This window comes from Sus scrofa, chromosome 1 (genome assembly GCF_054392235.1).
Source record: "Sus scrofa isolate SSC_HxYL_T2T_F1_AM1 chromosome 1, Sscrofa_HxYL_maternal_Yorkshire_Landrace_v2.0, whole genome shotgun sequence".
Taxonomy (NCBI): domain Eukaryota; kingdom Metazoa; phylum Chordata; class Mammalia; order Artiodactyla; family Suidae; genus Sus; species Sus scrofa.
In genome coordinates this window covers 267,468,498-267,495,445 of record NC_139383.1, presented here as the reverse complement: position 1 = coordinate 267,495,445, position 26,948 = coordinate 267,468,498, and the positions used below count along the sequence as shown (strand labels likewise).

The window sequence follows — 26,948 nt, the reverse complement described above, 5'->3', positions numbered from 1 at the left end:
TTGGCCCAGAGAGCATGCCACGCTTTGGAAGGAATGAAAAATGGGTTAAGATATCAGCTATACAGCTGTTTACCTACTGTAATGATGCCTATCCCACAGGGGTGCTATAAAACTCAAATGGGATGAGCTATTTAATAGATGCTCACAAATATATTAGCTCAGTTCTGAAACATAAAGAAGAATTAAGGAAGAAAAGTCTGGGAGGAGGAGGTATTCCAGGCAAAGAGAACAGTTGAGAGAGAATGTGGAATAGGATGACTGGGGTTTTGAATGCAGCAGGAAAGCAGCAGGTGGTGAGGCTGGCAAGCTAAGTAGAACCCAGCTTATGAAGGGTCTTTTATGCCACCTTAAGGAAACTGATCTTTATGCTGAGAGACATGAAGAGCTACTGAAGAATGTTAGGCAAGCAAATGAAAGTTGTCTTTCAGAAAAACCAAAGTTTAGACTCACAGATACTATCCACCCATCCCTCCATCAACCAACCCACACATTCAAAGAATAATTGTTGACAGCACAGTCTGTGTCCAGGGTTAGGCCATAGTCTCTGGAGATACAGGTTTTGCAGATATAGTAGTCTCTGCCCTCATGGAGCTTCTTACCTAGTGAAATCAGTTAAGAAACTGCTGTACTACTGCAGAAAATGCACAGCTGTGGCTTGTACAAAGGAAACATCAGTGAAGATGCGGACAAAGCAGAATCCCTAAGGAGGAAAAAAAGACCCAGCTAGGAAACTGACCGGATGTGTGGTGATAAGTCTGGGAGAAGGGCTGAGAAAAGGAAAGGAAGGAAGGAAGGAATAAGGGAAGGAAGGAAACTAGGAAAGCACTGCTACTTTCTTACCAATATGTATCATTTTGTATAGATGGTGACCAAATGCAGTTATAATGTTTATATAAGCTATCCACTAGTGGTGAGGCTATATATGTGCATGAAATATATTTATACATACATATGCTGATTTAAATGTCCATGTATGATGATTTATATAGACATCTATTGCATAGTTTTGATATACATACTATAGCAGTTGATACAAACACAGTTATAAAAATTTGGTGCCAAGTATTTTCTAGATGAATGCTTTAGCACACCTGAAATATTCTGACAGAAAAATTGGGAAAAGACTCACACAAGTAAGAAATAAAATGAAAACAGCTAGCACCATGTATTTATCTCTTGTGGAAAACTCAACAGTGGCAATACGTTATACGCTTGCGTAAGTGATCGTAACTGAGATTTGAGTTGATCAGATCTAACTACCTAATTCCTGAGCTACAAGCGTGCTGTTGTATCAAATACCTCAGAAAATATGCATTGGTGAAACACAGTTTTTGCTCAAGTGATGGGAAAATAGGGTTTCTTTTTAGTACAACCAAAGGCAAGAATTTCTGTGCCTAAGTTTACTTAAAGTTCATGAAACAGAGTTAACAGAATGTAGCAGATGTGCAATAAACATTTGCTAAATGAAGAATTTTCTATCTTGTTAATACAGAGTTACAACGATAAGGGTGCAGCTCTATGGAATATTAGAGCTAAAATGGATGTTTGTTCTGTGGGTAAGATGCTATCTTCAGAGAAGTAAAGTGACTCATGCAAGGGCACAGAGCACACTGATGGCCAGGCTCAGACCGAAATCCCATCCTTGTCATCCTCCCCACCCCATGCTCTTTTCTCAAACCCAAAGATACGTCTGGCATCGCTCATGGATTGGGAGTTTTATGTTAGTTTGGGAAGTCCAAAAACTTAAACACACAAAGATAAATAGGATGAAAATGAGTTGAGAAATAAATTGCAGAGTTTGGCTCATGGAAAAGTTTATTTCTTCAAGAATATTAAAAGGGTCTGAGCCAAATGGATCACAGAGCCTGTAATAGGATGCCCTAAAAAAAGGGACACTCTCTTTTCCTGGCCTGCATGGACTAAATTTGCATATCTTAAAGGAAAACCCAGGGCTGCTGGGTTTCCTTGGAGGTCTGAGTCAGCTCAGGAAGCCGGGGGGCTCAGTAGTTCAGTGGAACTCTGTTCTGCATATCAGGGATGGACCAGAAGCAGACTTAACCATCTGACAGTTTGGTTGGATGGAGGTGTGGGGAGATGATAGGAAATTATTTCATTCACTCATGTGGTAGAATGAGCCATGATGGTTTTAGCTAGAAAAGTCTCAGGGAAAAGTCTTGCTACTTCCACCTCCCAAATATCTCTCAACTCCACCAACTCTTCTCCATTCTCACTGCCACCGACCTCACTGAGGCCACCACCATCACTCCCCTGGACTCCTGGACGTTCCCTTCCCTCCCGTGAACTCCTCTTCCAATCTCTTCACCGCAGAACAGCCTAGGCTGTCTTTATAACAGACATGTCGCACCATAGCCCAGACCTCTGCTGAGGCACATGGTATCTCCTTACTGCCTTCAGTATTAACCCAAAGCCATCCTAATCTGGCCATTGGACACCTCACCCCAGGCCAACCCGCCCCCCGTCCTTTCTCTCCTCCTCCAGACCCATTTAAGTTCTTACCACATTATTGAAGAGCTTTTCTTTATGTGGGTTATAGCTATTAGTTGTTACCATATGGCCAATTAGAAATGAAACTTTAAAACATAAGAACACATAAGCACTTGTTCCATTCGCTATGGGAGCAGTAAAATATCACATGCCATGCAGCCACTGGAAAGCACCACTGTACACTCAAGAGAGAATGAGCATGATAAAGGTGAACACTGTTACTGTATTATTATGAAAATAACTTTGGACTTTGAGGACACATGCAAAAGTCTTAGGAACTGCATAAGCCCCCAGAACACGTGGAGAAAACCAGTGCTCTAAACCTATCAAGCTTCTCTCACATTCTTAAATGTACTTTGCTCACTGGCATGGTGACATTTCCTGGGGGGTGTGAGTCTCAGTTTGTGCTCAGGCCCCTTTCTTACTCTGTACTTCTGGGACCATGAGCCTCTTGGCTCCTAGTGGTCATCACCCACTTACTTATCTGACTCCCCTGTGAGAGAGTCAGCTCTGTATGGCCCGTGCCCAGCACAGTGCCTGGCACAGAGTTGCCATGGTGGGCAGAAATGAGAGGAGTTCACTCTTTGCATGTAGCTCCTAGAGAACCCCACATGAGAACCCAACGACGGGCGGGGGTGAGTGAAAAGGCCACTGTCACAAATTTCAGGAAGAACTTTCGAACAAGCAGAGTTAGAATGGGAAAGCCAAGGGCATGTATGAGCTGGTGCTAGGAGAGCACAAAGGGGATTCCTTCCCTGGGTGGGAACGGGGGCTGGGTGACCCCAAGCATCCCTTCCAAGTCTGACAGCCTGTGATCCTAAGGCTGAATGGAGGGCTTCTCCCAGACATCCCTCTGGCTTTACATTCCGGATGGATTTGTTTAGCGTTCCCAAGTTCCACTCTCATTTTTATTTTAAGCTACTCTAGAAGATAACAGTACAAGTGCTGGCATTTTTCTCCCTCCTTTTCCTCTCTAATCCCTTTTCCGTGCTTTATTCTACTGCAGGCTTTTTCTTTTTCAACGTTCTTTCTAAAAATATAAAGGAAAACGGAGGAGTTTTCACTGGACCTCAGTGACACGTCAGATTCCATCCCCTCTGGTGGAAGGGCGTCCCCACCACTACAGCTGGCATGAGGTGACCTGCATGGGAGCACCAGGGACTGAGGTGGGGGGGCCTCTAAGTGGAAGTGTCTGAGGGGCAAGGGAGGGGAGGCGGAGGACTGAGAGGAGATTATGGGGTCTCTGCCAGCCTGATTCCAGGGACTGGATCTGAAAGAGATATTGCAGAAGGAAACGGAATGGGCAATTTTCTGTGAGATTCTCTAAGTTGCCTTGGTTCAGGGCCAAGTGACAGTGCAACAAAGCGCTGGGGAAAAGGCACCTAATTTCTCTAGAATGAGTGGATGGAGCAGCGAACAGTACTGTGAGGGAGCATAGAGAAAGCTGGCCCCTGGCGGCAGGGGGTGGCGGGGGGGTGGTGCTGGGAGACCACCCCCCCCTTAAGCTGCGAAGGTCTGCTCATGGGTGGAGCCACAACAGTGGACATCATGAGGTGCTCCCCTCCAGCATCTGATGACTGGATTCCCAAAATGAGGTTACACAGCAGAAGACCAAGAGAGGGGGTCGTGACACACAAGAGAATGCCCCGAGTCTTCCCAGAAATAACTGAAGAACAATCAAAGGCCAGTGATGTCTTGAAGTCCCCCACCCTCCCCAAAATATGTGTATTGATTCTAATGTGAACTTGTTTGTACCCATGGCTCTCAGGGTCTGGGATATATACAAACACATACTATGTCTTATCAGGTGTGCAGCCTTAGGCACTTAATTTCCCAGGAATTTTGTTGCTTTGTGTGGAAAATGGGATGACATACCTAGGACACAGCAGGTGCTCAAAAGATTTGTGTTGAACAAATGCATGAACACTTGCCTTGATGGATAGGAAAGAGTACAGACTTCTGGCGACACAATGAATCAATTCTAGAGTTGTAATATACAACATGGCAATAATTGTTAACAATACTATACTGTATTGATTGTATCCTTGAAAACTGCTTCCAGAGTAGTTCATAAATGTTCTCACCAAAAAAAAAAAAAAAAGTGTGAAGTGATGGATGTGTTAACTAAACTTATTTTCATGATCACTTTGTGATATTTACATGAATCACATCATCACATGGCACACTTTAAACCTACTCAATTTTATATGACAATTACATCTCAATAAAGTTGGGTGAACAAAAAAAACCAGAAAGTCCCCCAAAACTTCTGGCCTTGCAGGGTGACCTTAAGATCAAATGAGACAGTATGTGGAAGACTTTTAAAATCATAACATTCCATCCACACAGAAAGAGTTCTTTGCACACCCCACCTGCAGAGGAGCTTCCAGGCTGGCTTACCTTCTGCTTCCCGAGGACTCCAGTGTCCTGAAGGGCCACAGGGCATTGGGGAGGAGGCGTTGAAGGCGTATTGCACCAGGATTCTCCCTTCCAGACAAAGGTCACACGCTGATCCCAATTCTCTAGGAGGCCAAGGAAAGAAGGAAAATGCGCCGACTTAGGAACAGTTGAATGAGTTCTGGACTGAACTAACCCAAAGGCAGAGGTTAAAACAAATCTGTTTCCCTATTCTCTCTCCCTATATTTGCTGGAGCTTCTAGAATATGACTATACGTGAAACTCTGCAGCCCTTTCCCCACCCACACCTGCCCAGCAAGGACCTTGTTCGGGCCAAAGGAGCTTCTGTTCTGATGGTGGATACATATCTTTATACTTAGGCAGCCCAGAATCAACAGGCCAAAGACTTACTACCTGCACTAATCACCACTTCATCCATTATTCCAAGTTCCACTGCAGACTTGATGTGTGGTTTTAAGAAAATCTTTTGCCCCATTTTACCTCAAATTTTAGTCTTTTAACAATATCTATCAGGTATGTACCCCATGCAGGAATAACCTGGTACCCTAGGTATTAAATGGGAAGAAGGCATGGTGCAGTTCTTTCAGCTGAAAATGAGTGGGCTGAACTAAATGATGCCTTAAGCACTAAATGATGGCTGAACTAAATGCCAGCACTGACATTCTGGGCATGGATGAGTCACTCTTTGCTTTAATGGTCAAAAACAGTTTCCTTACCATGATCTCTAATTCACTTTAGCAGCTTTCCAAGGGGCAAGCCAATCCTCAAGGAGACCAGCCCCAGAAGTGGAATATTATGGTGGCTTCCCCTACTGTCTAGTGTCTTATGTATCTGGATTCAATCTCCCTTTAGCCACAACAGCCTCTGTGAGCTTACTTGTTCTCTAGACTTGGCCTCTGTTTAGGAGGCAGTTTCTGAGAAGGGAAAGGGATAAGCCCTCTCCTCATGTACCAGGATGAGCCTGAAACTCTGCAAATCTGAGCAACTCCTGCAGAGGGACTAGAAAGAGAAAATGTCAAGAAATGTCATAGCTCGACCTATTACTACTCAAAATGCAATGGTCTTGCCAATACCTCTTTTCTAAAAGAAGCACTGTCCTTTGGCTACTAGAAAGACACAGTGGAAGAACCCTATCCCAAGCCTTAGGGCTTTTCCTTCACAGGGAAGCTCTACCGCCCTTGGGCTCACATGGCAAGGTAGAACATGCTGGTGAACATCACAGTCAGCTGCACTCCTCATTCTTCCTCCATCCAGCTGCCAGGGAGCTCACCCCCCAAACCTATAGCGGACCAGCTCATGCTCCTGTTCATCTGGTTATATAGCGGTCAACATACATAGTTTAATGGATGGATGGATGGCTGGGTGGGTGGATGGTTGGGTGGGTGGGTGGATGGATGGATGGATAAATACCAGTCACTCTGACATGTTGCTAAGACTCAACGATTAGCCTAGCCTAGACCCTCAAGCTGCAGATCCTGCATCCTCAGCTTTGTCATTTTAAATACAAAACCATGCATAGGTAGAAATTTTATAAGCACACTAATAGTCAGTGATAGGAGAATGATTCAATAGCCTAAGGTTAATCCTCTCAATGGAATGGTAAATAGTTATTACATAAGTATTTATAAAGATTATTAAATTTTATGGAAAATACATTAGTTGTAATGTTAGGTGAAAAATCCATATTCAAAACTATCTATAGTAACACCTCAATGATGTTCAAAAAATCTTCAGGTGACCAAATACTATCAGCAGTTATTTCTGGGTGATAGAACACAGGACTCTTACCTCCCTATTTGTATTCATCCTGGTTTTCTGAATTTTCTATTTTCTATATATATGTATGAAGTACTCACGGACTAGTAATAATAACAATATACAATTTTGTTTGCAGGCAGGGATGAGGAGTAGAGAGAGAGGTGGGCTCAGAACCACTCTGGAGAGCAGAGTTCCATCACAAGGACCAGAGTCCATGTACAACAAGTCAGAGTCACATGACTGCCTTCATGATGACAAGGAGACTACAAACATTCTGGTATGGGATCTGGAATCCCATTGACCTCAATGGCAATTGAGCCTGTCTATTTCTTTAGATGCCTTGCTTTGCATGATAAACATAATGGCTGCCTGCACGTGACTGAGTTCTTAACACCTTCTAGGCTCCTAATAAGCACTATGATGAGTGAACAAAGTAAAGGTGCCTTTACTGTAAAGAGCATTCCACAAAGTGTAGTCCCTCATGTTCAATCAATGATTCACACGTTCCTTCACTCATTCATCTGTTCATTCAGTGGCTACTCACTGAACAGCCTATGAGGGCCAGTCCTGAATAACTACCTGACACCGAGGACCCAAGAGTAAGCAAATTCAGTGCAGATGCTGCCCTCACAGAGCGTGAAGTCCAGTGGAGGCAACAGTCCATAAACAAATAGGTAAACAGATACAAAATTACATATTCCGTAAGTTCTAGAAGGAAAGTTGACAGATGATGTAGGAGAGAATAGTGGGCGGGGGTGCGTTTGGCTTATTAAGATTGGAGAAACCATGGAAGAACCTTAGTGAAGGTATGATGCAATGTGAGTAAGACAGAGTGTGAGTCAAGTGATAGCCTGGGTTCAGTCTAAAGGTACTTAAAGGACCTGAGCAGGGGTGGCGGGGGTAAGGGGGGAGAAGGGTATGGTCCATAGAGGTCCTGGAAGAAACCTGAGTGGCAAAGAGTCACATATGAAGGAAAGAACAGTATGAGAGGCAGTTGGACAAATAAGGACAGCCAGATCAGGCAAGGTTCTGTAGACTACAGGTAGATTTTACAGAAAAGAAATGGGGAAGCCTCAAGAGGGTTATAATGCATGGCATGACATGAGCTAATTTGCATTTTAAAAAAATCAGTCTGAATGGTCAAGGAAGAACAAACTGGAAAAAGAAGGGTGAAAGTAAAAGCAAAGTCAGTAACTAAAAAGCTAAGGTGTGATTCTGAGTATGGTGAGTTATGTTCCCATTTTATAGAAAAGGGAACTGAGGACTGCCAGGACAAAGTAATTATACCACGGTCGCAGCTCAGAGAGTACACTCAAATTGGGTTTCACCCAAATCAGGTAGTATCCTACACCTTCAGGGAGTGTATAATCTGTGTTTCTGACCTTGGGATTTATTTGATTTTAATGGGTACCTGTATCTACAGACACAGACACATACAGACACACACACACTGAAATCATAGAAGTACAGGATGCTAAAGCTGGAAGAAATTATCTTTCTTACACAGGTTCCATGAGAATCAAAGCTTAAAGCTCCAAGGCTGTGCTTTCTAATACAGCAGCCCCCAGTCACATGCGGCTATTTAAATTGTAATTAATTACAATTAAATAAATGTAGAATTCATTTCAGCTCTTCAGTTACATGTCACATTTCAACTGTTCCATAGCCAGAACTGGCTAAGGGCTACTACCATACTGGACCCTGCAGAAAGTTCTATTGGACAATGCCTGTCTAAGGCACCCACTGTAATATACAGAATTAACCTTTTTCCTATGCATCTAGAATGGTACTACTTATGTACCATTCTTGGCGGAACTAAGAAAACAGTTTCTCATGTCATTTTCTATGTTCTGAGATTCAGAAAACTGAGGCAGAAGAGGACGAGGAAATGCATGAGGTTGCAAAGGCCTCAGACCCAGGTCTGTTGGTTCCCAGTCCAGCCTTCTTTCCAATCACCACGGCCCATTGTTCAGAAAACTGAAACCATCTAGTCAACACATGTTTGCAAGACAGATAAAAATAAAGGAGTTAAAAAAGCCAGGGGTGGCCTTGAATTATTTATTCAGTTGCCCATGTGTGAGGACGCAGGCTGTGGGAGGATCTGCATATGTTTTTTTAAGGAAAACCCTTGTATTCTCTTAGACCACAGATGTGAGGAACAGCAGGAGGATGTGAGGATGGCCAGGGGCGAGAGGTTGGCATTGATGGATGTAGTGGAAAACACCAGAGATTTTGCAGGGGAAGAGAATTTTCAAGTAGCTCCACAGCTCTGGACAACTTTGTACAAGATGGGAGCTAATATTTCCTGAACGTGGAGAGTGTGTGTGCTAGGCATATCAGAGATGAAGTCAGCAAGAATTCATCTTGCTGAATTCCCCACAAAAGCCAGGTGAAGTGGGCACGGTTAGCGCCTTTTATGAAAGAAGACTCAGAGGGTCAGAGAGGATCAGAGAGGGGACACAATTTGCCCCAGGTCCCATAGGCTGGGAGTGGTGACATAGAGAATGGAACACAGACAATCTGATTCTTCGTACTAAGCCTGCATCCTTCAGACAAAGCTAATTTCTATGAGGATGAACTCTGTGTAGGGGGACATGATAGTTCCACTTCTTTACAATAATTTAATGAACTTGTTGACCTAATTCCTTTAGCCCATAGATGACGGTCTACATAGCTGCTAATCCTAATTAGACATGTTCCTAAATGTCAGTTTTAATTTAACCTATGATGATTCCATTATGAAATCTTAGACTGAACAGAATAGCTATTGTATGAGCTTCAAGTACCAACTGACTATAGGTTATTAAAAACATACTGATCAAAGCTGAGGGCACTATGTAATAGAGACCCATCTCATTACACAACAATTAAGCCTCCAATAAGTTTTCAACAATCAGATGGTATTTATTTAATGGACAATAACTGCTTTATGAAATACAAATTGAATACATACACAGGAAGCTTCATTTACAAAACTTCCATTTTTAAGTGGCCAAGGCTTGACCAAAAGTCTGATACTTCTCATCGCCACAGAAAAAATAAATAAATTTACGGGCTGCTGGAAAGCCTGCTCTGAAGTGTCACATGAGGTTTCCCAAACCCAGCTCTGAGCTCCCAGTGAGGGTGGCTGGGGCAGAGGAAGGGGGGTTTCTATGGAGGGTCTAGGGAGGGTATCTCCCTTCCCCGTGATCGCATTCACCCCACTGTCCAATGAAGGTTCTAGACTCAGGGATGGATAGTAGTGTGGACAGCTGGAGCCCAAATTTAATGTGATGCCATGATTGAATGCACCTTCGACAGCCACACAAACACAAAATGTGCAAACACACATGCAGCTCCTTGCCACCTTTTGTGGCCTTTTAGAGGGAAGGGGTGACACCTCCTTCATAATTTGAGCTTTGGAAGGACTTAATGAAGGAACATGACAGCCTGAGATAAAATGCTGCAAAATGTGAGTCAGAGCCCAGCCCCCTCCACCTACCAGGGGCTCCTGTTCCAATCTCTCTGCTTCTTTCCGTTCCCTGCCTCATCTGGCAAGTGAAGAAGCTGATGCCCCTTTGACAGAATTACTGGAAAGGTGAAATGAGACTCTGTCTATGAAGAATTGAGTATAGAATTCCAGAGTAAGTCCTTGATAAGGGGTGGCAACCACAACTATGGAGCAATTTTAATTTTTTTTTGCTTTTTAGGGCCACACCCATGGCATATAGAAGTTCCTAGGCTAGGGGTCGAATTGGAGCTATGACTGCCAGCCTATGCCACAGCCACAGCAACTCAGGATCCGAGCTGCATCTGTGACCTACACCACAGCTCATGGTAATGCCAGATCCTTAACCCAATGAGAGAGGCCAGAGGTCGAAAATGCATCCTCATGGATACTAGTCAGATTCATTTCTGCTGTGCTACAATGGGAACACTCCCCCTTTTTTAACAATATTAGTTAATTGGTAGTTGGTTACTATTTTCCCCACCATTAATGCTACATCATCATTATTGGAAAAAACATTCCAAGAAGAGCTGGGCAGAGGGGCAACAGACTGATCTGCCCTAAATTATAACTACTATGTTCCAACCAAAATAGATGTCTGCATTTTAGTACGTTTTTGTGACCCTTTAAGATCCTCTAGAGCTTGAGCTCCTCAGGGAGTCCTGATGCTGAAAGGCACCGCTTACCCCAGGTTTCTACCTCCGGGCCATTGAGGGATCATTAGACCCACATTTCAGTGATTCTAATTATACAAATATATGCATATATGCATGTGTATTCACATATCATGTGCCCTTCAGATACTATATGTATATGAAGGTATTAGCCCATTAATCAGAGGCAATTTCTTTCCTTTTGCTTTCTTTTCTTTTTCTTTTTTAATTTTTTTGCTTTTTAGGCATGGAAATTCCCATGCATATGGAAATTCTCAGGCAAGGGGTTGAGTAGGAGCTGTAGACACCAGCCTACACCATAGCCACAGCAAAGCGGGATCTGAGCCAAGACTGCTATCTACACCACAGCTCATGGCAATGTCAGATTCCCGACCCACTGAGCGAGGCCAGGGATCGAACCTGCATCCTCATGGATGCTAGTCAGATTCGTTTCTGCTGCGCCACACCCAGAATTCCCAATCAGGGACAATTTCAACTTCTGACATCATGGAGATGAGACCAGTACCTCCATCCCAGAGGAGGTTCTGGCAACAGATGTTTCCAGGCTTTTAATAATAAAGCAAAACTTTCATTCACTTTAAATATTAATTTCTCCTAGCAATCAATCATTTATTTCCTGACCCCCAAACCTACGACATGCCTACATGGACCAAGTGCTGTGTTGGATGTTGCAGGCACTCGTTCAGAAAGATCCAGAACAAAAAACACAACAAAATCCCTCTCCCAGGCTGCTTCCCTTCCAAGTTTCCCTCTTCTTGGCAGGAGAGCAGAGAAGGATCAACACTTCACAGGCCACACTCACCTTTCAAAGAAGTGGCCGTCGATGGGTGGGAACCACTCCAGCGTCACGGAGTCAGTGGTGTGGCTCACGATCTGGGGGGCGAGGGCAATAGGCGCCGGCTTCCTGGAGGGCTGCCAGCTCTGGTACACCAGGTCCAGGTAACAGTGCATTCTGGCGACTTGATTGGGCGTGAAGGAGTCGGTGCAGTCGTCATCTGCAAGCGGGCACAGGGAGAGATAAGAGCCTGGCTGCACAGGCGGGCGGGTGAGAGAATTATGATGTCTCCTGGTGACCGGAGAGCCAGCACCCCAGCCCTTGCCAACTCAGAGCTGGCCTCTTCCAGTGCTCAAGAGCTAATGGTCTGTGAACAAATTAGTGCAGTCATCACTTCTGGAGACAGGTGAGAGGGAACCGGAGGAAGTAGAGGGTGGATGGAGCTGAAAAGGCACGTCTGAGCCTGGAGAGGGAACAGCCCAGAGGTCACGGCTAAGGACAAAGGCAAGACAAGCTGCTTTCCACAGACCCAAATCCACTGGCCAGTGAGTCACACATCCCTTTATTCCTCCCCTCCCCCACCATGCATTCACTCTCTCTCATTCACCCACTCGCTCTCGACTGTTGACTCACTCACTCATTCTTTCGTGAGCCCACTATCCTTCACTCATGTCTTCACATTCATTCATCTACTTGTTCACTAATTCTGCTATTTGCTGATGCACTGACATTGTCTGTCCAACAAGCCTCCTTGAGCAATGACTGCATATTCTCTGCTCTAAGCTAAGGGCCATGAAAGCTTAATACATTCGGGCCCTTGATGAGCCACCAGCCTAGTTATAGAGTGAAGGTCACTTTGGTCTGTATGGATCGGGGTAGCTATGAGGCCATTCAAGGCTGCGATGCTGACCAGCTGCGATGGGAAGGAGACAGCATGTTGGGGAGGGCAGGGAACCAGAGAGGCTTCTGGAGGAGGTATCGGAGGTCCACCAGACCGCAAGGCCAAGACTGGGAAAGAAAGCTGAGGATGGCCTGTGCAGGGAGCACAGGCCAGAGCATCAGGTAGACCCAGAAGCAGTCCAGGACAGTGGCAGGAATATGAGGACAATGATGCCTTCTGCACAGTGCTGTCACCAGGGCATTCACTGTGTGCTTAGCATGAGGCAGGCATGGGGTACCGTGCTTTGGACGCATATAACTCTCCCACTATTTCTGGAGTAAATATTATCATTTCTCCATTTTACAGGGAGGAAATTGAGGCTGAGAGAGGTCTATGTAGCTACTGTTTAAAGAACCACAGAGCTGGGGGTGGAGCTGAGATTCGAACCCAGGCAGTCTTGACCCCAAGGCCATATATCTAATCAGTATGAGAACTCCTTTCTGAGCATACGTGAGACCTTGTATGGGCAGGTATCCTGCAGGTGCTTGATAAACAGGAGTTGAGCCTGAGCCCGAGGGGGCTGAAATACAATCTCCTAATGTCTTCAGATCTAATGACCTTCAATTCTACTCTCTCTTTTCTAGGATGCGGAATGAAGGCCATGACCCAAGACTCATCCCCACAAAGAGAAAGCTTGCCTCCTATCTCTCCCTCCAACGGCTTTATTCAGCTGCCCCCGGGGCTGTGTAAGGCACTGTTTTGGCTGGGTTTCCAAAAACACCACTTCCCAGAGGGGTCCGCCTGGTCAGGGCTTCCGCAGCTGGGCCCCAGACGGAGGAGCACGGGGCTCGCCTGATCTTAAAATAAACCCGCCACTGGGAATCCCACAGCATAAACTCACTTCCCCTTATCAAACAAACAGAAAGTAAGTTTGGGCAGGTGCTGGGCAGTTGGACATGACCTTGCGAATCTCCTTTGGGAAGGAGCAGGGGTGTCAGAGGGTGATCCCCAGAAGCTGCCTCTGATCCCCTTAGGAATTTTTGACAGTTTCCCTTCCAGCACCCTGGAAAAGTCTTTCATCCATTTGGAGGAAGCCGAAGAGCTGGGTGTCCCCTAGTAAACAATGTAAAAGAGTGACTAGTCCCACAAATCCCTCTCAAGCCCAGATACCTCCATGTAACTCCTTGGATACTAAATAAACATTCTGTGGGTCCCCACTGCTTGGAGGATAGAGTTCAAATGCACCCATTGGTCTAAGAAGGACCACATTTTCCTTTCTTACTATGAACTTTGCATTTCCTCTGCAAAACTTTGGAAAAGCCACTGAATAGTGTAGAGGCAGGAGAAGGGCCTGATGGGTAAGGAAGTAGGGGCTGTGTGGTTAGATTGGTGCATGAAGAATCTGGTGGCAAATGGGCACGTGCTTCTGTGCGCATGGTGCCTCAGTTTCCCCATCTGTAAAGTGGAGATGATGGTGATTAACAAGAGTGCTTATGACTGAACACTGCTGAGGGTTAAGAGAAGGGCAGCACCAAGAACTATGGTCAAGACTCAGTAAATGCTCACAGTCTCATGCCTGGGAAGAGTGTGTGCACACGCACACTGACGTGCGAGTGTCAGAAAACTGGAAGCAGGAGAAAACCCAGAATGTAAAATATCCATTCTCTTTGATCTAGCCACATCACATTTAGGAATTCAACAGAGAGATATTCATGAACAGACATAAGGAAAAACATATGTAGAGGGATGTCTTTTGAAGCATCATTTATATAGTACAGCTATTAGAAATGCATCCGTCTATTCATAGGGGGTGACTCTGTATGGTAAGGCACATGCAGAGAACAGAATTCTAATCCATCATTTCCCAAAGAAGGAAGTAACTTTATAACTCAGGTCCCACAGGTATAAATTGGCCACATTTAAATCAACCCCACTACCTGGCGTTGTGGTGAGGATTCAAGGAAGTAGAGGACATAAAGTATTTACCAAAATGAATGGAGGAGAAAAATCAGCATTTCCCTTTCTACATTCTGATGTATTTGCTTTTCTTCCCCTAAAGAAGTATACTTTCCTCTTGTAACTTAAAAATTAGCCATTTCCATGTTTGTCAATAAAAAAAGTTTGAGGCATTCCTTTCCTGACTCAGAGGTAACGAACCTGACTAGTATCCATGAGGATGCAGTTTTGATCCCTGGTCTTGCTCAGTGGGTTAAGGATCCCCTTGCCTTGAGCTGTGGTATAGGGCACAGATGATGTTCAGATCTGGTGTTGCTGTGGCTGTGGTGTAGGCCAGCAGCTGCAGCTCTGATTGGACCCCTAGCCTAAGAACTTCCATGTGCCACAGTTGCGGCCCTAAAAAACAAAGTAAATCAATTAAAAAAAAAATTTAAAGGTATTTTGAAAAATAGATAGGAGATAGAACCTGGTAGGAGCACAGAACTGTATTTGAACTTTACCGGTGTAGTCGGAAAATGTCCTTCCCAGGGTAGCTTCCTTAGGGGCTGAGCTGGTACTAGAATCTTGGGTGAGATACCAAAGGCTTTCTGTTTATCACAAACACTATGCCTTGATGAGCTTATGTCTGGGGTCAGCTCCTTCTGCCTTCCTGCCTCCACAGGCTTTACCTCCTGACATCCGTGGCCACGAGGTGCTGGTCTCTAGGACTGGCTGGCTCATCTTGTCTCCAAGCCGAAAGACTGGGGGGAATGTCAGTATTCTAGGAGCCTGTACCAGTCCTCATGCCCTTGATACTGTGCCCTGAGTTTGCTAACCTAAGCTTTCTTCCAAGAATGTATTTCCATTGGTAGCTGTTAGATCACAGAGCGTGGAGCTTCAGGGCCTGATCTTAGTACCTTCACTCCCTGTGGAACCTTGGGCATACCGCTGACCCCTGTCAGCCTCCTTTCCACCCACTGTGGAAAAAAAAAAAAAAATCGAATCCTGATGCCACCTGCCTCCTACAGCTGATGAAAGCATTTAACAAGCTAACCCATTTCTAGTGTATGAATAACTGAGATGCCCTTTGCAAAAGTCCCTGTCTTTTTGTTGTTTTGAAAAACAATGATAATAATAGTAACAGCACTAAAAGACTATATTCACTGTAGAACATTCAGAATGTGCCAAGAATGCTACAAAGAAATAAACATCACCCTAAACATTACCTTGAGATAATACAATTAATGTCTGGTATACGTATCTGTGTATGGGTAGATGCATGTGAATATCTACAGTGAATTGCTAGAATTATCACCACAAACAAATACACACACACACACACACACACATATGCCAGGTCTTACATTATACAATAGGCTCTGGACTGTTTTCACATTCAATAGTGAACAAAGAATCCTATTAAGTGTCATTTCTAGAGCATTTAGTTACGGTACCACGTCTCTCACCTGTATGATTACACCTACTGTCACGCCAGGTAAGGCTGATTACCCCTCTACGGTACCAAGGAAGTAACAGGCTCAGAGAGAAGTGACTCGCCTCAAGTCAAAGGCTAGCACACAGGGGATTCAAGTTGGTGTCCACACTGCAAACTTCCTCTTATTCAGCGTCTTTCTCTGTTTGTGCCCCTCAATGCCGGCTCCATCATCTTCAGTGACCACATAATGTTCTATCATACGAGTGCCTCGAGATTTATTTCAGCAACCCTTTCTCTTTGGATCTGTTAAGAACTTTCTAATTTTTCACACATATAAGCATTTCTCGTATATGCCTGGCAGACAGTAAATGCCTAATGAACACTTGGAGAACAAAGAGTGCTAAAAACATTCTTAGGAGTAACTGTTCAAACACATCAACTGATGTATTTCCTTAGGATGTATTCCTTGGAGATGAGACTGCTGGGTCAAAGCACATGTGCCTATTAAAAGGGACAGACAGAATGACGGTGACTGGACACCTGCTCCCGTAGGCTGGGGAGGGCATGGTTTCCGCACTCTTGAGCAGGCTGGGACTGGAGGATCCTCTTGGTGGGCTCCCTATGGCCTGTTATCTTCAGGAGGTAGAGTCTGAGCTGCTGCCCTTCCATCCACGTGAGGATAGCCAGCCGCTCAGTGTGACCACACTCACCTGGTGCTCCACCAGGCTTGCCTTCATCGCACGCCTGGTGTTTACTTAATCTGAGCCGCTGGGACTCTGAAACTCCCCAGTATCAGAAAGGGAGCCAGATAATTATTGCCTAAAACACAGGCTCTGTAGTAAAAGGCTTGCCTTGTTTTAGCCATGTGACTCTGGGAAAGTTCCTTAAGCTCCCAAACCAAACTTTCTGCATCTATAAAATGGGCGTGATAGTGATGGCACTGACCTCACTGGGTTATTTTGAGGATTCAATGAGACAAGCGTATGTACTATTTCCCACAGTGTCCAGCATGTCACAGGCACTCAGTAATTACTGCAGACCTGCCACCAGTCATGTCCAATGAACTCAAATTCAGTTCCTCAGTCTCATTCACCAAGTTTCAAGCACTCGATAGCCACAAATGGCTAATGGCTACCACACTGGGCAGCACAGACTCAGAACACAACCATCTCTGCAGAAAGCTGGAGCACCCAGGAAGGAAGGCACTTGAAGCAGCTGACCCGGCAAGGTCTCCACTCTCTTGCCTTGACTGCAAAGCCCCGTGCATGGCTCTCCCCGGCCCTGAGAACCCAATGCTGTTCTGCATTTTGAATTTCATCCAGCTGCTTTTGTCACCTCATCTATCAGAGAGCCTAAGGAAAACAAACATTTCAAAGCCCGTGGTCGCCCTGAATATGCTTTTGCGGGTGTAAGTTTGTTATCGTAGCTCAGTGAATTAGTTCTGCTGTTAATGGGTCACTGAGCTGAGGGGTTCCTTTAAAAAAACAACAGTAAATCAATCACCCTTTAGATCTGTACAGAGAGGAACAAAAAAAGGTTTAGTTTATGGGGGTCTGGTAGCGAGTGGCAGCTCCCGGCCCCTAAGAGGCCGGCAAACTTCCAAACTCATGTTATTGTTTATTTTCCATGTGCGTTGAGCTGGCCAAGGAAAGGTGCTATAGAAATGGAACGTAAGCAGGGCTCTGCGAGGGGGACAGGGCACCGGATGTGGGATGCAGCCTTGGCTGGGAACGGGAGCCCGGTGGGAATCTGCTTTTGAGGAAATACCCAGTGCTCCAGGCTTTTTCAGAGACCTACACCTAAGGATCATTTATGGAGCCAAGGGCGGGTACTGACCCTTCGAGAGACGCCAGGTGTGAACTATATGAACCTTAAACTGAGGAGATCAGCATCCCAGACGGGGAGCCAGGAGGACCCACTGGCGATGATCACTTTCACTGGGTTGCAGCAGGAAATCCTCTCTTTGAATGCAGATTGAGGCGAAACCCTGACAGAAATGGAGAACTGTGGGAAGGGGGCTCCCCTGGTTCAAGTAGAGATGGAGGCCTAGAGTCATGCTCACACAACCATTCCACTCAGGGCAGCCCCCTATTCAACAAAAGCATCTGTGTGAGACAGAGTTCAAAAACCTGGGTCTCCTTTGAAGAGCAGCACAAGAGTAAAAGAAAAAACAAACAAATAAACAAAACTTGGAGTCAGATGTGTGACCCAGGGACGAAGAATTTGACCAACCTCTGTGTTGCCATCTGCGAAATGGGGTAGTTCCTACCCCATAGGTTTTTCATGAGAATTAAATATGGTGGTGTGTATTAATGCCCTATGCACAAGAAAGTTTATTCAGGTAGAAATATTGTTTTATATACCTGTTATTAGAGAATCAATTCATTTTCTTCCTGTACTGCCTTTCTCCTTCCTTTTTTTTTTTTTTTTTTTATGGCCACACTTGAGGCATATGGAAGTTCCTGGGCTAGGAACTGAATCTGAGCTGCAGCTGCAACCTATGCTACAGCTGCAGCAACACCAGATCCTTTAACCCACTGCAGTGGGCCAAGGATTGAACCCATACCTCCACAGCAACCTGAGCCACTGAAGTTGGATTCTTAACCTAGTGCACCAAAGCAGGAATCCCCTCCCTTTCTTCTTCTTCTTTTTTCTCCCCCCCTTTTAGGGCTGCACTGGCGGCATATGGAAGTTCCCAGGCTAGGGGTCGAATTGGAGCTGCAGCTTCCAGACTATGCCATTACCACAGCAACACCAGATCTGAGCCACATTTGTGACCTACACCACAGCTCATGGCAATGCAGGATGCTTAAACCACTGAGTGAGGCTGGGGATCGAACCCGCATCCTCATGGATACAGTCAGGTTTTTAATCCACTGAACCACAACAGGAGCACCCCCCCCTTCCAAACAAACTTTTTTTTTTTTCCAAGCACCAGGCCTTGTGCTAGATGCTGAGAAGTTATTGAAGTATTAGAGGCAATCTTTGTATTTACTGAACTTGCTGCTTAGGTGGGGGAAAGAGGACATCTAAATTGAATATTATAATAGAATCTGATGGGGGGCTACCACGTGCAACCTTGAGGATAGTGTCTTACCCAAGAACTCTTGGCTTAGGGAGCCAGTGCTGAGGGCCGTTGACCTCCCTAAAGAAAGGACATCTTGTTCTAATTTGCCAAAGATGTTATAAGGGCTAGAAGTGGCCTTGACATATGCTAAAAGGAAGTGGAGAACATCTTAGAACCCAAAGAGTCCGTCCTTAACACTGTTACCCATGGTAGATAAAAGAGCTTTGAAAGGATATATGGAGGGGGAAAAAACATATCCATCTTATGGAATAATTTCCTATTTGCAAAACCAAAAGCAATCTTTTTTTTTTTTTCTGTAATAAAACAATAAAGGTGCATGTAAGAGTTTTGTGCTCTCAAAAAAGTTTCAACAACCACCAGCTTAGAAAATGACAGCCACAAAACTAGGAGATATCTTGGAGATCAATTCCAAAGATTCCATTTTCTTGAGGAAAGTGGAACTCAGAGATGGGATGTGACAGATCCCAAGGCATTAGGTGACCTTGTGGAAGACCGAGGCCTTCTACCCAGGCTTCCTGATTTTCGGTCCTGGTCAGTTTCCTAAAGTGTCTTTCTGAGCATCTCCCAGATACAACATCTTCCCGGTACCCCCAAGGTGCTTGTGGAAGGAACATGATCTCCACTACTTGGAGATGAAGAATGGTTGGGATGAAGACACCTTAGGGAAGGTAAGTAGCTTACTCAAGGATGCTCTGAGCCAGGACTGAAAGCCACATCTGACATCTAGCCCCTTGCACCATGCAGAGTGTGGGGCCTTACCTGCGTAGCTCATGAAGTTGTTGTAAGGAGTGTTGAAGAAGCTATTAAAGCCACAGGTGTCATTCCCTGGCCCAGGGTCACCACAGAACTTATGTTTGGGGGCTGGGTTGGTGTCACTGCAGAGGTCTCCGGTCTCGAAGGAGGGCTCTGTCTCCATGCAGGGGTCACTGCAAGACTGGATTTCGGAGATGCCTCGAAAGATGTGATAGAGGCCCAGGCTGTGCCCAATCTCGTGGATCATGGTATGGGTGTGCCCAGGAATGCCATAGAAAGATGGATTCAAGACGATGCCACCTGCAAAGGGAAAACAAGAGTGTCAGGCAAACTGGGCACCCTGCTTCCTGATGCAAGAATCCCCAAATCAATCAAGAGTAAATGGGGTGCTGCTGGAAGTAACCACAGGCTTCTCCACCCTATGCCTCCTCCGCTGAGAGCTGTTAGGACTTGTGATATGAATCACTGCTTGAGTAGGAAGGAGTCCCAAGAGTCATCTTGTGCAATCCCTTCATGTTTCAGTTGAAAACACCAATGCCTAAAGAAATGAGGTAACTTATCCAAGGTGGTTTCAAACTACCTAAAAGAAGGGGCATGGCTAGAATTCAAGGGCTCTGATTTCTGGGCTGGCAAATGCAACCTCTTCTTAGAAAGTAAGGCACGCCCTAGTGTACAAACATCCCTATATGCCTCTGTTGAAACGAAGCCCTCAAGGCCAGACACCTTGGTTCCGGTTCTCATTTTGCCTTTACCAACTCTGTGAGGTTGAGCAAATCGACAGCCATCTCTAAATCCCATTTCTGTAGCTCTGGACTCTGTGAGGATGTCAATTCATGAAGGCCAGCACCATAGCATGCTCACCGTTATAACACTGGTCATAACAGCTAATGTTTCTTGAGCATTTACTATGTAACTGCAGGCCCCGTGCTTAGTGGTTCATGTACTCACACGTGTTCATCTCACTACCCAATGAGGGGGACACTGACTCACAGCGGGGTGAAGTAACTGGTCTGTGATTAAATTAGGAGGTGGGGAGCTGGGATTTGAACCTGAAATCCTTGGGTTTCAAAGCTAAGGCTCTTAATCAAATCTGCTAATGCCTCCCACAGGGCCCAGAATATAAATACGGCTTCTCATTAAATGTATGTTGCATATCTGCTGAACAGCGACCCAATTAAAGAGGTTTTGAGAGGTCTAACTGGTCATGTGTAAACAGCCAGCACAGCACCTGACATACAGCAAGTGCCTTACTTCTAACTACTTGCTACTCCAAATGTACCTCAAGAAAATCAGCACTAGCATCACCTGGAGGGTGATTAGAAATGCAGCATCTCAGGCCCACCCTAAACCTTCAGAATCAGAATAAGTATTTTAATAAGAGCCCCAGACAACTTGCCTGTATGTCCTAGTTTGAGAAGCAATAACCCACCCCATGTCTCTTAAAAGACTGAATGTTTCTTAACATGGCCAGAGATGGACCAGATCTCAGTAAATTCAATGGGTACCACGCTTCGATATTCATTTTTAGGCACTGGAGAAATACACACCGGCTGGCAGAGAGAGTTCAACTGGAAAAGGCAAGTGTGTTTCAGGGAAGGTGAAGATTCAAGTCTTGAACAACCTTCAGGCAGTGACCTTAGGTACAGAGCAGCATCTCAGAAAAGAACGGCAAGGACTCAGGGCCTTGTTGATTTGTACTGGCGAGCCTGCAGCAGGCGTGGGGGGAGTGTTATCTCAGACTGAACTGCCAGGAGGGTGAGCTTGCTCAGCCATGGGGCTCACGGTGCCTATTAATTCTAAACCGCTCAGAGCCTTCCAGCACGAAGATAGAGATGTATGAGAGGGTGTGTATGTGTGGGGGTGTGCATGCGCGTGTGTATGTGAGAAGGGGCAGGCAGAGGCAGGGAGGAAGAGAAATTGAGACAGGAAATCTCTCTCAATTATTTTCTGTCAATCACAACATGAAACACAATCTCCTTCCCACCCAAGGCTTTTTCCAGGGATGGTGGTATAACAGCAGGAAAAGAGGGTTAAAAAAAAGAAATATGGTTCTAATAAATTGGGTTGGATTGGGCCTACTGCAGAGGAATTGCTTGTGATCACACGTCTTGGGATGGGGAGGTGGCAGCCTGGAGGACAGCTGGCGTTAGCCTGACATGGGTTGCAATCATCATGCTGTTTTGTACTGGCTGTGTGACCTTGGCGAAGTGGCTCTCTATCTCTGGTGAGCTCTAAAGTAAAGAGCTACCATAGTGCCGATGATTCGCTGTTTGCCTATAAAGCTTGAACTTTGAGGTAAAATGGGGAATTGGTGGCGGGGGCAGAGGTGGCGGGGGGGAAGAGACGGGCAGGACCCCACAGGTATTTCCAGGAATAATGACAGACTGCAGACTTAACGTCCAGGGCTGGCTCTGTGGGTTTTACCTCCTCCCCTCCCAACTCTCCCCTTTTCACAGAGCGACGGCACAGAGCTTGGGTCCTGTTTCACGGCTTCTCTTAAAAAGGTGAAATAGCTCCAGGCTGACATCATCCTGAAATACTATAACATGCTATGGATTTATAGCCTTCTGTATTCCTGGTCCTGAGCCAGTCTCTGAAATTCGTGGAATTATCAGGAGTATTTTTTTTTTTTTTTCTCTAACTTTAGAAGCCGCTGTTCAAGCCTTCTAAGACGCTGATCGTGACCCTCTGGGTTGCTCTTCCAAGTGGACAGAATTTCAGCACTGAGAAGGGTCCTTGGAGGCCCTCTGCTCTAACCTATTCATTTAAAATCTGAAGAAACTGAAACCTGGAGAAGGAAAGAGACTTGCCTAAGGCCATCCCGCTAAGTTAAGTCACAGCTGAGAACAACCATGAATCATGGCTCTGGGCCAGCAAGGTTCCCACACATCATCCAGGCCTGTGATGTAAGCTAATCAGCTGCAGCTTGCCTAAGCGGCATGCTCTCTTTTGCTCAGCCCCCGTCTGTCTAGGTCTGCCTGTCTACCCATCCATCATCCCTCTGAGGGTTTCCCAACAACAGCACTACTGATATTTGGGGCCGGGTAGTTCTTTCTTGTGGGTACTGTAGGAGGAGATCCAGCAGCATCGTTGGCCGCTTCCCACTAGATGCCAGCAGCAGCGCCCCATTTGCAAAATCCAAAAATTTCTCCAGACTTTGCCCAATTTTATCCTGGAAGATAAAATCTGCACCACCCCCCCACCCCAGTTGAGAAGCATGAGTTAATTATTTTTGTATCTATCTCTATTTACACAACCACATAGAGGGATCTACGCATACACACTCACACAAATTGGTTTCACGCTCTTAAAAACAACTAGGAGAAGATAGTGGTCTGGAGGGAACTGAAGTCTAGAGTCTGACTCAACATGACTTCATTGTTTGAAGTTGCAGAGTCCCTCATCTCTAAGATATTGTGGATTTAGAGAAACCACTGGACTCTGGCTGTACCACCGGGAGACCAGACAGGCCAGGGGGAAGATCCAGCCCTGTCACTCTGCTGAGCCCTACCATTTCAGAGGAAGGTATCACTGAGTCATCACCAATAACTGGTGTAAATAACTGGAACATTCTATCAAGGGGAAAATAGCTAAATTAATCACAGTGCACTCACTCAATGTTTTGTGGCCATTAAAAAAAAAACAAAAACAACCTGTCTTCAGGGAACTAGACATAAGCCAGGGAGATGCTTTCCTCTTGTGATGTTAAGTAGAAAAAAAAAAATTGGGGGTGGAGAGTAATTAAGAAGACTGGCAATGGGGTAAAATGTAGAGAGCATAATATTAAGTGAAAAAAGAACACACCATTGCATCTATGCTATGATTTCAAATAAGCACAGGTTAAAAAATGTATGTCTACATATAGTCATATACTAGAAGAGAACGTGGGAAAATGAAAATGAAAGAACATGAAACAACAATGACAGTGAAACGATGTTTGCTTACAGGGCCTGGTGCAGAAACCATTGTCATATCTGCCTCTGGGTGACTGGTTTGTATAAACATGTGTTGTGTTTATAGACATGCATAATTCGAATGTAAGAAGAGTTCCTGGTTGGTGGGTGGAACGTGGAGGAACAAGGAGTTCTTACAAACTGTCTCGCCTCTTTGGTGTCTTTCAAGCCAACCCATGACTGGCTGGGCCAGTACAATGTGGTTACCATATTGAGAAGATATTTGCATGAACTAAGAGGCAGGGAGTATAAGGAGAAAGCCTCAGTGAATAGAGTTGGAAACTTAAATTCCAACTGCAGTGCTGCCACTGACTTGCGTGTGACTTTGAATAAGCCTCGTTCCCTCTCTACATCTTAGTTTCTCCATCAGCAGAACAGGAGTCGCTTTTTTTCAGAGCACTGCTTGATGGCTGAAATGCTAAAGAGCTCTGAAAAATTTTAAAAATGGTAAGTAAATATGTTATTCACCATCTCCACCACCAGCACCATTCAGGAGCCCTCACCACCACCATCATCACTGCTAAATATATGCCTGTACTAATAAATTTCCTCCTGGAGAAGTTTCTAATTCTCACCTAAGTGCATTAGGGCCTCCTTGTCCCATGGCCAAGTGGCTACTCCTGCCAATTCCTCCTCGGAGGAGTTTGCAAAGAAGATATTGAGATGTGTTGATCCATCCAGTCTAAGAATGTTCTTCAGCTCATTAACATCCAAGTATGCTCTGTAAGAGAAAAAGAACCTTGGCTGTCATCACCATCCAAAAAGGGTCTATTCAGATAACAGATACTCCCAAATTAATTGAGTCACTATGTGCCAGGCACTTGCCTCAGCACTTTATACATATCACCCCGTTGACTTCCCCCAATAATATTATATACCATATAATAGTATGGTATTACAATATTACCAAGTGAGATGACCCCAGTTTATAAAGAAAAAAAATTAGGTCCTTGAGAGTTTTAGTAACTTGAAGATCGCTCCACTTAAAAACCATAGCAGAATTCAGTTCAGATCCCAGATTTATCCAAAGTTAACATCTGTGCCCCTAAGGACTCGGCTATATTGACTGATGACAGGGCAACATGATGTGGATACAGATCAAGAACAGACCATGGCAGGAATGCCAAACATTCTAGTCTTGGCTTTTTCCCTGCTTCATCCACTCAGCATGGACCTCGGACCACTGACTTGGCAAATAGAGAGCTATGCTAAGAGGCCTGCTTTGCACCTCCTTTCCAGTCTTGCAAGGAGGTGTTGTCACTCTGTTCTCAGGATAAGCAACGTGTGGTCTAACGTGATTAAACAGGTTGCCTAACACTGCAGAGTGGGATTTCAAGACCAATTTGATCTAGCTTGGAAGCACATGCTCTTTTCAATGGGGTGTCATCTGCCTCCCGTAGATAATTCTGCATTCTGTAAGTCTCTGTTTCTTCGTCCATGAAGTAGACGAAGGGATATTGTTGTATTGGGGGTAGCTGCCATTGTAGCTATCTAGAACATAGACTGACATATTTGCAAAGTACATTAATTCCCCAAGCTACAATCATCAGCCCTTTAATACTCTGAACAAACATACATTGGAGAGAGAAAGAGATGGTCTTTGGAAAGAGCCTGGCATAGCCTAGGTGCTCCATAAATGAGAACTCTTCCCTTGTGGAGTATGACTCTCCCATCGAAACAGTAAAGCTAACATGTCACATCAGTCACAGGCGTATTAGTGGATCATTTTCTAATAAAAGAGAGGTATCTGGCTCCCAGCTCATGCTTCTTTCGGCCCCCATTTTATGTCTGCCATGTTGTATCTCAGGGATCCATGTGAATAGCTGATAATCATTTCTTGATTAAAGTTGGAAATGAAGCAGTGAATAAAAACATACATCAATAAGCAAGCAGGCAGCCTGGTAGAGCAGGTGAGATAAAGTCTACAAATGGTATGTAATGTTTGTTGGGCCCTTCTATGTGGTCTGGCTTTACATGGATTATTACCTTTAATCTTCTTAATAACACTGAGGTAGGTGGTATTATTATCCCCATTTACCAGAGGAAGAAAAAGAGGCTTATAGAACCTTCCTACCTGGTCTGGTCACACAGCTAGTTGGAAGTGTTTCCCTTTTTCATACAGCTGTCTCTCCAGGAGGGTTGGCACAGAGACTGGCCAGCACAACAGTAAGAATGCTGCCCTTCTCTTTCCCTCCTGGTGTCAGGGGCTGGCCTCCCAAACTTCATCCATTCAGGATGGGGCTCGGACCACTGACTTGGCAAATAGAGAGCTATGCTAGGAAGCCTGCTTTGCACCTCCTTTCCAGTCTTGCAAGGAGGTGTTGTTACTCTGTTCTCAGGATAAGCAACGTGTGGTCTAACGTGATTAAACAGGTTAAAAGTCTGGGATTCCCACATGGCCTGCAAGACCCTGCCTCCCCCTTTAGCCTCATCTCTCTCTGTTCCCCATGCATGAAAGAGTAAAGTCTGGGATTCCCACATGGCCTGCAAGACCCTGTCTTCCCCTTTAGCCTCATCTCTTTCTGTTCCCTCTCTTGAATTTCACACTGTGCTTTGTCATCACTGCCACCCCACCGCCCCCAAGCCCCATGCCCATGACGCCTTATCCTCAGTGCCTTTACTCATGCTGTGCCCTCTGTCAGGGACTCTGCTCCCCATTTTGTCTTCCGATGAGCATATCCAAAATCCATTCTGGTACCATTCCTCCAAGAAGACTCCCCTGATTGCCACTTCACCTCCCACCCACCTCCACCTCTGTCCTCATTCACCTCCTGTTGGTTCGTGCTCCCGCCCCATTCCAAACACTCCACCTGTTTGCATCTGCCCCTGTCTGTGGCTCCCTGGGGGCAGGGGATGTGCCTAACTTGTCTCTGTTTACCTAGTTCTCAAAACAGGGCTTGACGCTGGGCAAGCACCCAGTAGACGTGGATGGAGCTGAATATACACTGACAAAGAAGGGAAAATACGGAGGTCCCGTCTCAGCTTCTGCCCTTCCTTCCAACGAGGGCTCAGCTTCTTTATCAGTCTACTGGGATGAATGACAACTGCCTGGTGTTCCCAAGAGCACTTCTGCGGGTCATAAGCCTGCCCCTCTGCCCCAACTGGGACAGGAGAGCTATGTCTGAATCCTACAGTACCCTCCTGGCCACCCATGTGAACAAGAGCCATATTAGTCACGTGACCACCATTTTTCCAGTTTGTCAGGAAAAGGGTGAACATCAGTGGGAGAAACAGGCAAGGTCCAGAAAGGTCACATCTGTCTTGGTTGAGCTGACCAGTAATTCCGA

At 45.3% G+C, this 26,948-nt stretch overlaps 1 protein-coding gene across 2 annotated transcripts in view; it reads right to left on the bottom strand.

Annotated features, from left to right (window-relative positions):
* The window catches only part of PAPPA (pappalysin 1), a 240,100-nt gene that overhangs the window by 159,278 nt on the left and 53,874 nt on the right, over positions 1-26,948 (bottom strand). The window contains exons 3-6 of one of the 2 annotated variants that reach the window (XM_001926753.8): positions 24,237-24,382; positions 19,715-20,008; positions 11,645-11,837; positions 4,906-5,027 (exon numbers count right to left, since the gene is read on the bottom strand). In XM_001926753.8, coding sequence (XP_001926788.6) covers positions 4,906-5,027; positions 11,645-11,837; positions 19,715-20,008; positions 24,237-24,382 — 755 coding nt within the window. Of the gene's footprint in view, positions 1-4,905; positions 5,028-11,644; positions 11,838-19,714; positions 20,009-24,236; positions 24,383-26,948 lie in introns of those variants that run through there. The other variant, XM_084993952.1, reaches the window with a different exon arrangement.